Genomic DNA, 14,567 nt, shown 5'->3' on the forward strand with positions numbered 1-14,567 from the left:
CATTGACCCAAAATATTATGATATGAGGTAAAGGGGACATATTCTGCTCATTTTCAGGTTCATGTGTGTATGTCTCTACTGGGACATGTCTCCATGCTTTAATGTTCAGAAAGCTCTTTATTCTTCTCATACTGCCTGTGCTGCAGCAGCTCTTTTCACCCTCTGTCTGAAACTAGAGCCCAGTGTAAATCCTGAGAATAAACGGAAATTCTGAGCAAAAAGTCACATTTTCGAGGAAAATATAGAAAGTCTGAGAAAAGTGAAATTCTGAGAAAAGTCCAAAAAAAACAAGCCCAGTCTGCTCTGATTGGTTAGCTGGCCGGCTCAGTTGTGATTGGTCAATCCCTCTGAGATATCCCGCCCCTTAGCCTACAATGTGTTGGAGCGCTAGCCAATAGCAGCAGAACTGTTACATAGTGATGTCAGTATGTTGCAGAAGTACAAAAAGGAGCCAATGGAGGGAACTTTGGGATTTTAGCCTTTGCAGACCATTTACATGCACAAAAACCTCTATAACACTCTACAGGAAAGGGAATACCCCAAAAAGTATAATAGGGCCCCTTCCAGTTAGAAGCATACTGGTATTTTAAGTCCTGATTACTTTATGAAAGGTAAAATAATGAGTTGATTCTGGCGGATCTACAACACATTTCCTTTTGTAATATTTCAGATAACAGTTCTTGCTCATCATATATTCAGATTTTTTCCTGCTCAAAGAGATCTTGAGGATTTGTTTCTTGTGAACTTTCATCCCTTCACGTCAGCACCCCGGGGGAGGAGCGCAGTGAAGAAATAGAGATTTCATAATCCATGTCAGAGGGCACAGCAGTGGGAAGATGCTGCATCAAACCAGTTTGAAACGCATAAATAAGAGTGCACATTCCCACTAGCCAAATCATAAAGAACATACAGGACGAGGCCAAGGGAAAATGATGATGGTCTGCATGGGTATAAAGAATTTTAAGTAGTTATTGTATTTGCATTTCGCCTTTTATTTCGAGCTTAATCTGTCATGGGAAGAAGACTGAGGTCTTTGGTGGAGGTTTCTATGATAAAATACGTTTGAATTGTATCATAAAGGTGCGGGTATTCACCAGGCAGGGAAATCATGGTGGTGATTTGCATTATGGGAAGTGTAGTATCCCGGCTTTTAAAAACTTTGCTATGAAAGATTCAAGATTCAAGATTCAAGAAGCTTTATTTATCCCGAGGGAAATTGAGGTAAAGAAGAAGAAGCCAAATAACTGGAACTTTACGTGAGAAAAAAAAAAACCCAAATCAATAATTTATCTATAAACTGCAATTTCACATTGGTAAATGAACAATATTTCCACACTGTTTTAAATGAATCCCAACATGTATTATTTCAAGTCTTGTGCTGCTTGTAGAACATTAATGCTTTGTTGTATCGCGGCTCCGTCCACACCTCAGTCAGTGATTCATTCACAGTCCTTTCTGATTGGTAATCCATCATCACAAAAACACCCTGCTCTCACTGCCCTGCGTCTATCAACCTGTCAACGAGACCGAGAGAAATCATTGATTGCAGACTAATAATACGGAAAATCTATCAAATACTAAAATGCAAAGATTAATGGGTGTGTTGCAAATGTTAATAACGCCAAAAAACATGAACGGAAATTAACATTTCAGTCATTAAAGGACAACCAATATCTCGGTCACTGCATAGATTTCCAATGTTCCATTACCAGATATATTATTGACGTCTGTTAAACTGTCAGTGAGCTAACATGCTGCCATGTAATTGCTGGTTAAGTACAGACACACCCCCCCACACACACACACACACACACACACACACACACACACACACACACACACACACACACACACACACACACACACACACACACACACACACACACACACACACACACACACACACACACACACACACACACACCAATTAATACAACTTCAAGGCAACCAAAAAGACAATTATTATTTTCTTGAACAAAAATGCAGATACGCCCCAAAAGGAAATGAGAGACTTCCTCAGAAACACACCCAAACAAGACACAGTCACAAACATGAACATACATCAACACGAACACACACACACACGCACGCACGCACGCACGCACGCACGCACGCACGCACGCACGCACGCACACACACACACACACACACACACACACACACACACACACACACACACACACACACACACACACACACACACACACACACACACACACACACACACACACACACACACACTACACACACACCCGCTCACTCAAGCCCCGATCTGTCAGGAGGGATAAAAGTGTGCAGTCATTTTGGGAGCATTAGCGCTGCTTTGGTTGACTTTCTGCCGGCTCACTGATAAAGTCTGAACAGTTACAACAACATCCTCCCTTTCTCCCTCCCTCCCCGCCGGCCCTCAACTCCAACCCTACCCTCTATTTATACCTGCCATTCTTCTTCGTCTAGCAGTAATAAATACGCCTCACTGAACACGCTTCGCAACGGAACACAGGTCTGTTGAAAGGAACAAATAGGTAAGAAATAATTATTCAGTTTGTGAACTGATTAGAGGGGATTGGGATTGTAAAGCTGCAGCCCCAGAAATAAAAACTGGAGAATCAGATGCCTGGCCGGGGCAATAAGATCTATTGATTTGCCTTAAATAGAAGTAAAGGAATCGATTTAGGTGGAGGTTCTCCTGGGAACGACCCCGGTGTGGAGCTCAATTGAATGTAACAGGACTTCAGTGATAGCCTCAACCAAACGCCTATTTTTAAAGCTGCAGTGGTGTAACATTACCAGCCTCTACAGTTAGTCAATGTATAAATATTACTATTGATTATTAAAGGGGCTCTATTATGCGTGTTCCTGTAGTGAGTTACATAGGTTTGTGTGCCTGTAAATGGTCTGCAAAGGCTAAATCCCAAAGTTAATATTGATATAATGTTATAAATAGAACTAGGCTAATATTGTGTGTATCATCCAGTGACTCACTTTCCATTAGTGTAGTTATTCTGTTTAGTGTTACGCTTACAGAGACTATTTCTCCATCTTTATACACTTGTTGTAAGTAGGAATAGACAATTAAAAAAAAAGTCGAGACACATTTGACCTATAGCATTGACTGGTATGATCATTTTGAAGGTTTTCTTAAGCTAAAATATTGTTATTATTGCCAAGAATAATCGTGACTAATCGTAACTATCTGGTACTGTGACAGCCCTTATTGCAGATTGATGCACGAATGAGTCCTAAAACCTGGAATACACTCATAAATGTGTGTAGCTTTTATGTGGTTGCTATCAAGTGACTTAATGAGACAACTAAACATCAGCAAGCCAATCATTAGCCGCAACATTAATCCTGCATTTATGCTTCAAATATCATAAAGCTGTTTTAATATGAAGAGATTTTCCTGCTGAACTAAGAGTGTAAGTTTCATAAATGTGTGTTTGCCAAAATCAAATGGAAAAATCCCATCGAGGGACCCTCACTTCGGGGTCGATGGACAAAAATACGTCATAACTGCTCCGCTCTATAACGCCCGGTTCAAGGGATTGCCTTTGGCCTTCGAAGCACTACAGAGAGAAAAGCAGAGGTCCACAGGTCGTCCTGGACATAAAGCAGCCAAAACAATCAATCTGAAACAACAATCACCGCAGTGAGTGGGATTCCTTTTGTACGGCTTTGTCATAAAAAAACCCACAAAAGCAGGACTTGAGAAAACAAAAGCCCGTGTTTGTGTTTGAGGGTTTGTGTCCAAAAAAACACTTTTCAGTTGACAAAGCACCAACACCTACACAACTTCAAACCAAACTCTCATCCCGCTCTTCATCCACTCTGCAAACCCAGCGTTGCAATTTTAAAGTGCCGCTTTACAGCCTCTTCTGTTCTCACATGTAATCACACACACATAATCTCACACACACACACACACACATACACAAACATTCTCCATTCAGTCTCGTGAGGGATGCAATACAAAACGTATTCATACACTTCAGAGGTCATAACAAGAGGGCTTCTATCTGATGCACGACAATCGCATATTGAGCTCGTAGCCATGCAGAATCGGTCGGGGTGCTGCAAATGAAATGTGCAGCATTCCACAACATCAAACACACCGACAAGTATTCTGATTCGTTAGTGCAGTTTTCATAAAATCATCAACAATGCAACTCTGCAATTCTGGTAACCATCTAACATAAAGGAGCACGAGTGGATTGAGGATTTGGTGGTTGAACGTTTTGGGTAAAAAGCCAAAATACTGTGCTGACCATTGCAACTCCCATCATATGATATATTTGCTCATTCGTTATCTTGCAAAAAGTTTGAGGAGAAGAATAATATGACTCATAACTGCATTCAGTAATATTATTCAACGGATGTCAACAAGAGCTCCGGTCCCAGCTGTCTGCATCTCTTTTTAGTGACCCCATCTCAGTCGTGTTTTGAGCTTTTGCAGCGTTTCGTTTATGCAACACTTCTTTTTCTAAATGCTGCTGATGGTTCATCAAGTTGGAGAGTGTGTTCTAAATCCAGCGCGTGTGTTGTGAAGTTAGTGAAGATGTTTGCATGGGGTTTTTTTTGGGTCGCTGTAGCACTTTTTCCCCCTGTCAGCGTCCGTAGAAAACGGTGTAACTTGGTGTCTTTAGAGGCAATGCATTTCTATTTGTTTCTGGTCTGCATGCTTAGCTAGCCATCTGTCCACTCCATTCGTAATGATTGAACACACATGAGCGTCCTCCATGTTCCTAAACAACCGTCTTTTCATGCATCATTATGCCACTTGCAATATTTGATTTCGTTATTCCTATCTATATCTATATTGTATGTACAATTGCTGGATGACATAATGAAAGGTAAGGTTTTCATAGACAAAAAACACACTGTTAACAATAAAACCTTTTTAAATGTTTGAATCGAAAGTGAAAAAAGGGAATTTCCCAAAAATGATTCCTATATTTACTGAGGTTCTTCTTGTATTTGCTAAAAATACATATATACTTAAATGTATTGTGTATGTATATTGTGTCTACAGAACTGTATTACTTAGTTGAAAGCAATAATATTAAGTTCCAACAAAGCAATATTAGGTTCAATTTAGTAATAGTGCTTTCAACTAACCTAATACAGTTCTGTGAAACCTGTTCACATCATACATTTAATTAAAGTCAACATTTTAGTTTTTTTACTGCACACTAACCCACGCCTCTAAGCACTTAACTATGCACACACACTGTTAACACACACACACACACACACACACACACACACACACACACACACACTCTCTCACTCACCAGTCCCGAAGCGAAGAACACGGCGAGCAATGCGAGGCAGGTTCCCATGACGATCAGCAGCAGGAACACGATGAGCGGGTGCTGCTGGCTCATCCTGTAGTAGGACTCGTACAGCCAGTCCTGGGGCTTCTCACCCTCCACACACACCTCACCCTGGAACCCCGGGCACCCGTCCCCCAGGCTCTCGGGCCCCTCGCCAGCCTCGCCGCCATCGTTCTTCTCCAGCAGGTAGCGTCCGCGGGTCCACAGAGCCTCCTGCCACATGGGTAGCTCCCTCCAGGAGGATGGTGCTGCTTCTGTTTATTACTGACCCAAACACACAGAAGCAACAGTCCACCACCTCCTACTCCTGCTTTACGGTTTCAAAAAAAGTTTGGTCAGCTGTGAGGGATGGATGGGCGGCTGAGTGGAGGAGAGACAACTTTTACCAGCATCCTCTGCCGCTTCTCCAGCTTGAGGTGACAAACTGAGTCAGGACAGTGTGAAAACCAATCTCCCTCCTCCTCTTCTTCTCCGAGAAGGTGGTCAGACAGCCAAGGCGAGAGATGAGTTCCTCTTGCTTCTCCTTCTTGTTTATTTTTGTCCGGTCGGATGGAGAGCCTCTGCGCTGTAGCTCTGACCAGGCAACATGTTACTCTGCTGAGGTGCAGATGAGGAATGAGAGCTGAGGGGGGAGAGAGGGAGAGAGATTGTGAATAACTGGGAGGGAGGAATGAGAGGAGAGAGGGTGTGTACTAATGTGTGTGTGTGGTAGGGGAGAGCTACTGGGTAAAAGAGTGTGTGTTGTACCTCTTGCAATGTGAGAATGGTGATGTGTTAGATAAGCAAATGTGGAGAGAACTGACTCAAGATGGTGTGTGTGTGTGTGTGTGTGTGTGTGTGTGTGTGTGTGTGTGTGTGTGTGTGTGTGTGTGTGTGTGTGTGTGTGTGTGTGTGTGTGTGTGTGTGTGTGTGTGTGTGCAAGATACAGGAAAAGAAGATACTTTTATATAAGAGAGTTGGCAGAACAGAGGAGAGGAAGAAGAAGAAGTGTGTGTGTGAGAGAGAGAGAGAGAGAGAGAGCGAGAGAGAGAGAGAGTCTGTGTGTGTGTGTGTGTGTGTGTGTGTGTGTGTGTGTGTGTGTGTGTGTGTGTGTGTGTGTGAGAGAGAGAGAGAGCGAGAGAGAGATAGAGTCTGTGTGTGTGTGTGTGTGTGTGTGTGTGTGTGTGTGTGTGTGTGTGTGTGTGTGTGTGTGTGTGTTTGTCTGATTGGTTCTAACAGCTGTGCAAAAACAAAAGATGAGGAGCAGCAGAGTGAGGAGGAAAGAGAATGAAAAGCCATGCAGCAGCCGCCGACAAGATGAAAAGACGAGCAAGTGAAAACACAAGGAAAGGGGGAAGGACGGGGAGGAAGAGGAAGAAGCAACAAAGTCAGGAAGGAAAAAACCTCAGGAGACAGACAGAGAGTGGGAGGAAGAGAGACCATCGCTTCAAACGAGGGGGGAGGAGGGAGAGATCTGGTAATGAGAGAAAGTTTGAGAGCGGCAGTAAGTGTTGTGTCAGCGGTGGGAGTTAAATAACATCTGACGAGCCAAATTCCCAATATTCCCTCTCCTCTTCCCCCTCCTAGCTTTCCTTTTGTCCTTTTTTTTCTGACTCCCTCTTGGGGTCCATCTCGTCCCTTTTTGCCAAGCTACATGTGATGCTCCCTGAAGTGTGAAGATGGCCATGCCACTTCATCCTGTCAAGTTTCCTCTCAGCACGCTAACCACACACAGAGAGTCTACACGCCAAAGCATACAGCTTACATATTGTAAGTATAACTGGAACTGGAGGTCACTTTGAGACACCATAAAGTATGCATTTACATCGTTTTAAAAAGATTGTTTACTTTATCCAAAGAGAATAAACATCGGCCTCTGAGCACCAAAAGTTACAAGCAGACATCCGTGGGAAATAATGCACCCTCATCAACCGCAGACTGAACAGACTGTACAGCCATGCTTGTGGCTTTAGCTTAGACATAGCGGTTCTTAGATAGTCATGCTGAGATGCGAAGTGCAGCGTTGAAATCACAGACTGTAAATAGGAAGAGGACGTAGTCACCGTGACATTGGTTTGTGAAGATTTGAGTTGGCCATTTTTCTCCGTTGCCTTCATGTTTTTTTGAAGCCTTAAGTGACCATATTTGGACCAGCATTCCCTGCTTTATCGTCTTAATCTATTATCTGCATGGGAGCATCAATTAAAAATCAAACATCAGGCTGTATTGAAGAAGACTTGAAACTAGCAGTCAATTCCAAGTCAAGTAGGGCAATTCTTTCATAGACTTCTATATAATCTAGTTATGGTTAAGGCTTTAATAAACTTCATGCTGTATGGAAGAAGACTTGAAGCTAGTAATTGAGAGCATTTACTCAATGGGAACAGGTTGACTCACATAGAAAACCAAGTCACAAGTAGAGTCAATTTCTCATAGACTTCTATAGAATCAGTCCACTTTTGGCCCCCTGCTGACTATTAGAGAGAATGGCACTTCTGCGTTGGCTTCCCTTTTTAGCCACTGAGGCTACATCTACATCTTTTTATACACTTTATGGTTGTAAAGCTTTAATAAACTTCATGCTGTATGGAAGAAGACTTGAGCTAGCAATTGAGAGCATTTACTCAATGGGAACATGTTGACTTAGATAGAAAACCAAGTCACAAGTAGAGTCAATTTCTCATAGACTTCTATACAATCGGACCTCTGCTTGTTATTAGACAGAATGCAGGTATAAAAGCACTTTTGGCTTCCGTTTTCAGACCTGGAGGCCATGTCCACTTGGAATGAAATGCCCTTGAAACTGTATTTGAAAAGTCGAGGAACCATCAAAGTTAGCGGAACATAGACATCTACTTAATTGAATGAGTTGTTTGTTGAGATTTCCTAAACAAAACCAGATATATCAACCTCACTACGGCACAAAAAAAAAAAAAGTCTTGGCAATCCATCCAATATTTTGACCAAAATAACACAACAAACAAAAGCCCCGCCGCTAGCTTTGCAACACGAATGCACTTCTAGTTTCAAAGTAGTTGCACACGTGATGTAGTCAGGACATACAAATTCAAAGGGACATTGATAGCACATTTAACGAGTTCAGGCAGTCATTTGTAATTCAGCAAATCCCAGAATTTAAATGTGAGCTTTGCTGTAAAACATATTAGAAATAAATGAAAAATCCCATGTGATGGATTTACAAGCGCCAGGTTATGGGTTATAATGTTATATTGACCGTCAACAGCTACAATGCATCATTTCATTTAATCACACCCAATAAAGTAAACACCAGTAAATTGGATCATGCTCTCTGTTTCAACAACACAACAGTCAAAGATTTCTCTGGACATTTCAAGGCCCGTTTGCTGCAGAAATGGGTCAAGAGGATCACATCCTCGGTGTCAGAGACCTCAGAGAACGACTCAATGTTGTCAGGATGCTGCTGCAAGAGAGGAGGCCGTGTGGAACAGCAGGAGCCAAAATATTTATTTTAGTAACAGGAAAGACGCCGGAGAGATAGGAGGTGGTTGACTGATGCCAAAAAGTCCCACATCGCAGTAACCCAGATTCCCTCCGACAAGATGATAGCTGTATGATATGAAGTGTGATGTATTTACAGACAATCACTGTTGCTCATTCTGCCTCTCGAGAGTCGGCGTGTTTTTAACCCCGTGGAAATTGGTGAGAATCTGTTTCATTGCCACATCAAATCCCCCCTTCTGGTGGTAACAGACAGCGTGTGATGAGGTCTTAATCTGCAGTCTTTGGTGTCTCTGTGTGTGTGTGTGTGTGTGTGTGTGTGTGTGTGTGTGTGTGTGTGTGTGTGTGTGTGTGCCATATTGCAGTATATCATAATCCTCCCTGCTTGGTTGCCTTGAATAATCGTGTGTATTGTGATCTAATTACGTCTGCACTGACACGACAAAGACAAGATTAATGAACTGAACTGAGCTCGTTGCTCACACACGTCTAAAACAGTTTAGGGGTGCGTGCGGGCATGTGTGTGTGTGTGTGTGTGTGTGTGTGTGTGTGTGTGTGTGTGTGTGTGTGTGTGTGTGTGTGTGTGTGTGTGTGTGTGTGTGTGGGTATGAGCCTCATCCATATGTATGCCGGTCATGGTGCATGCAGCATGAACTGCTTTCCCTAATTTAACTTGTCCTTTGCAAAATGTGAAAAATACTGTTTGTTTATTTTCAGGAACCCTTGAGCAATGTTAGTCAAAATAGGGGATTCCCATTCTTTGCTATGCTAACACACACACGTGCCCGCACACACACACCTGCACACACACACACACACACACACACACACACACACACACACACACACACAAACTTCCCCAAGTGGAAGAAACATCAGAATGGAACTAATGTGTTTACTGTAATTTACACTGTGAGGGTTATGAGGAATGGAGACACACACACACACACACACACACACACACACACACACACACACACACACACACACACACACACACACACACACACACACACACACACACACACACACACACACACACACACACACACACACACACACACACACACACACACACGGACAAAGAATGAACTATAATGCCAGTTTTAAACATGCTGTCAGAATACACCCCATTCATCATTATGTTTGGCTTTATTGTGCTATTAAAGGAACAAGCTATTTATATTAGCTCGTATACTCCATCGCATTAATAACAGGTGCAGTTATGCTGACCACCGGCTTCCCACTAGACACACACACACACACACACACACACACACACACACACACACACACACACACACACACACACACACACACACACACACACACACACACACACACACACACACACACACACACACACACACACACACACACACACACACACACACACACACACACACACACACACACACACACACACACACACACAGCGCCAAAGGCATTGACAGAATGAGAGCACACTGAGGAAGAGTCGCCTTAACAGACTAAATCTGCATCAACACCTTCCCACTTGCAGACAGGGGCACAAGCAGATGGAGAGGACCCTATGCTGCCTTCATGTGCTGTGGGAAATACTGCAACTGTAGGAGGAGCGTGCATGTGGAGGTTGAGAATCTTAGTGTTAATCTTAATGCTGTATTATCTATTGATCTTCAAAGTGAAGGACAATCTTGTATTATATACATCAAAAAGTTCTGGGTACCTCCTAGAATAGCATTTTTTTGGAGACTTTTTTGGTAATAAAGCTGGTTAGCATCCCTGTTCATATTTTCAGTAGTTCATGCTGACAATAAAGTACATATTTGTTGTTCTCTACCTGCAAAAATGTAAACTATGCAGAGACGCAGAAACAGTTGTGTGGACTGAGGATAAAGCATTGGCGTATCCATTTAGCTTACATTTGCAATATGTTTGATTCACTTTTGCTTTGTTTTTGGGCTAATATCTTACTTTGTAGCTGCTATAGAGGGCTAAATACTATGTTCTGCACCATGCACAAGAGCCCATACAACACACTACAAGAAAACCCCAAAAGCGTAACAGCTCCTTAAAAGAACAACACTGCCTGCTGCGGCTGGAAATCAGGATGAAGTAAGATTGTGGAACAGAAAATCTAAACAATGATCTATATACAGTAAGCAAAATCAGACTTATTTCCTATGATCGAATCTAAAATATGAATCAGTGCAGATATAATGATGTTTGAAACTCGAGAAAAGTTTTGGAAAAGATGGATTTCTTTGTTTTGTGGGCGCATTATCCCCCAAATAGTTGATCCACATGTGGGTTCAACTTTAACGAAAGATAAAATGTCTACACTAAAACACAAAGACTGACTGTTGGGTTGCGTTTATGATCCATATGGTGATTTGGTCATGGTCTATTCCTGATTGAAAGCTAATGCTAGCCTGAGGTGTAGAGTGACAGCTGTGTCTGACCCACACAAAGGCTGTGCAGTGGAGATAAAGGCCCTCTTTGATTTGCAGTTTCAGTTTGTGGCGTCTGTGTTTAAGAATCTTTTAGCTTGTCTTGGATAAGCAAATGAATAAATAGGATGCAAGATGCTGGCAGGCCTGCTGAGAGAAATGTTCTGCGTGTCACTTTTTTAAAAAGAGCGAGCAGCATGAGCTCAGGAGGAACAGAGGAAATGACAATTGGATTGAAGCTCGGTTTCCTCTGTCGCCGTTTTAAGTGTGCAATTAACAGTAAAAACACCCACTAAAACTGTCAGGAATCAGTAGGCTGAAGTCACATTTCCCCTTTTGCTTATGTGAAATCAAGAAGGGGATCAATTATGGATTCACACAAGATGCATGCATTTCATGTCAATGAGAAACCGCTCTCCTGCATCCATAATGTAAGCTGTTGGAGATCTCGAGGGCTAAAGATGATTTACGTTGTCAATATTGAATTATTGATCAAATTGGAATTTGTCTCCAATGCAGCTGCATACGATAATCACGAGGGCACTGACGATGTGCTAAACATTTAGCTGATTCTCCACATGACCAGAGTAAACAGTCCTTCATCGCCTTACTGAGTCTATTTCAACCCAAAGGTGATTAAAACACACTGAGATGACCTAGATACGTAGCAATCAAGGTAGGAAGGTGGGAAGCAGAGAGGGACACGGATAGAGATACCACCCACACTGAGCGCTCCTGATTCCTCATTAGGACGAACACTGTGGGATCCATTAAGTACGAAGAGCAATGATTTTCTCAATCAAACGTAGTGATTTCTTACCGCGCCGTGCTCTATACTCAAAGCCTGATTTGCATTTGATCACTCGACAAAAACGCCTTATCTGGAAGACACACAAAGTATCTGGGAATTGACAAAATGCCGAATTAATCAGGGTTTTAATTGCCTTTGATTGCTATTGTTTAGGGGATCCCAACAAGGCTGGCTCAAAATATTGAAAAGTGGATGATTGTCGAGTGAAGACTTCCCTGAGCTCCACAGCATCAACAGATTACCAACAGGATAAAAGTGAGGTGTGTACGATCATTCAATAAAGTAAAGAGGGATTCATCTCCTCCCTTCTTTTGCAACTGTCAACCGTGTACAAATATTAAAATTAAACAACCTGGGAAGAAAGATTCATTCACTGTTCAAATTCACATATGCAGATTGTGTTGGCCAATTGGGGGCAGCCGAATCATATCGCTGACATTTAATCAGTTTTAAAGAGGACATATTATACTCATTTTCAGGTTCATATTTGTGTTTTGTGCCTCTAATATGATGTCTCCAAGCTTTAATGTTCAAAAACCTCTTTATTTTTCTCATACCGCCTGTGCTGCAGCACCTCTTTTCACCCTCTGTCTGAAACCAGAGCCCAGTCTGCTCTGATTGGTTAGCTGGCCGGCTCTGTTGTGATTGGTCAACAGCTTAGAGAAGTCCCGCCCCTTAGCCTATCATGCACAATGTGTTGGAGCACTAGTCAGTTATTCTGGACTTAAACAAAGGAGTCCAATGGAGGCGTATCAGGCAGGGGGTCTCCCTCTGGAGGGAACACAAGGATTTTAACCTTTGCAGACCCTTTACATGCACCAACAATCTAAATAACACAGTACAGGAAAATTACATTTTGTTTGATTTTAAACAAAAATCTTGCTTTTTTTACGTTAAATTCTTATTTATGTAACCCAATTAGTTTCTTACCTCGTCTGTCTGCTGTTTGGGGCTCGGCAGGTATTTTACAGCAGGTTTTTAAAGCTGCCAAAAGAACGAGAGAGATAAGACTCAATGAAATCAGTAAAGATGGTGGTGAGCTGCAGAACTGTGTGATAACTCCTCTCTTCGTTCAAACACAACACGCTGTTATTAAATCCATCGTTGCTATAGAAATATTGATTATAACAGCTCTCACTGCTCATATGCAAACTGTAAAGATGGGAATCATTAAGGGTGCAAAGTTCATTATGAGCAGATGGTGAGACAGGAGCCTCGTCTGTCTGTACACTTCTTCTTCATACAAGAATCAAATCAAAGTGTGGATGAAAACATGACTGCAAAAACAAAGATAGGTCCTTACTCGTCTCTGGTTTTGACTTTAATATTCGTCACCCTGTGAGCACCCAGAACACCAATCCAAATGTCTCACCTTTGAGCAGGTAGCTGCTTTAAAATGGACAAATACTCACTTTTTGGGCCCCTTTTTAAATTCACCTTAGGTCTAATCCTCTGCTGTTCAGCTCCATTACTGTTCAGGAGGTCACATCAGTGAAGGTGGGCAGGTGCGTCAGAGCTGGAGACAGGTGGCATCTAACCCTGAACCAAACCAAACATACACACACCTGACAGCCACTGTATATCCACTGTAAAGCTTAACACCTCTATATTTGGTTTAGGGGTTTAAACGTACTGAGACAACAGACCGCTCAGAAACTCGGTCCTTATGTTCATCCTAATCCAGCACCAACAGAAGTACATGTGCACCACCCAGTGTTGATGAGAAGAATCCCATGGTACTGAAGAAATAAGAGCCTCAGACACTGAGTAGGAATTAGATCCATGAACCCCTGGAGGGTAAATTACAGACAGATAGGTGACTTTTAAGAATGGAAAGGTAAGCTGCAACAGATAGAGCATTTAGCAGCTTAATGAGAGAGCTCTGGTGTTTTGATTTTAGGTTGTATGAGAAAATTATCCATGGTCAGTGTATCAGCATGCCCCTATTTTGAAGAAACAGATAGGAGTACCAAAAGGAATCCAAGCCATGTCATGTTGTTTACATGGGCTGCAGCAACACGTCATTTAGTAACCTTAAAGACCTCAGTACCAGTTTAAATCTGCACTATATTTGGAATAGTTTTAATGTGCTACTGCTATCATTTTCCAATGAGGATCTGAAACACTCTACATAGTCTTCAGAGCAACCAGAATCCATTGACAAAATAACATATTTTACTTTGTACAACACAGGAGTTGGTGGTTTAAGGCTCTCTGAATTGTTACGTTTGTTTGTGTGACTTTCTTATTTTAAAGCAGTGGTTACCAACGTGTTCCTTCTACCTGCCCCTTTCCTATCATTAAGTTAACTGACGACCCCAGTTTGAGTGACATTTAAAGGATATTTCCTGTTAATATATTCGATGACAGTGACGAACAGGTCATAAACCGTATGAAAACCAGAAAAGTTAAAGTAGCAACTGCAGGACTGTAGTGTAAAACCAGCAATTCGGATGAATTTTAGGCAGAGTATTAACCCTCAGTATTGCACCAGTGATAAAGTTCCCTGTTACCTTTGCAAACTTTTAA

At 42.1% G+C, this 14,567-nt stretch overlaps 1 protein-coding gene across 1 annotated transcript in view; it reads right to left on the reverse strand.

Moving 5' to 3' along the window:
• Nucleotides 1-5,930, reverse strand: part of adcy2b (adenylate cyclase 2b (brain)) — a 43,430-nt gene extending 37,500 nt beyond the window's left edge. Inside the window, exon 1 of the mRNA XM_063900147.1 lies at nt 5,295-5,930. Within this exon, the coding sequence (XP_063756217.1) occupies nt 5,295-5,558 (264 nt within the window). The 5' untranslated portion in view covers nt 5,559-5,930. The remainder of the gene's footprint in view (nt 1-5,294) is intronic.
• Between the last annotated feature and the right edge of the window lie 8,637 nt (nt 5,931-14,567).

Source organism: Eleginops maclovinus, chromosome 13 (genome assembly GCF_036324505.1).
Source record: "Eleginops maclovinus isolate JMC-PN-2008 ecotype Puerto Natales chromosome 13, JC_Emac_rtc_rv5, whole genome shotgun sequence".
Taxonomy (NCBI): Eukaryota; Metazoa; Chordata; class Actinopteri; order Perciformes; family Eleginopidae; genus Eleginops; species Eleginops maclovinus.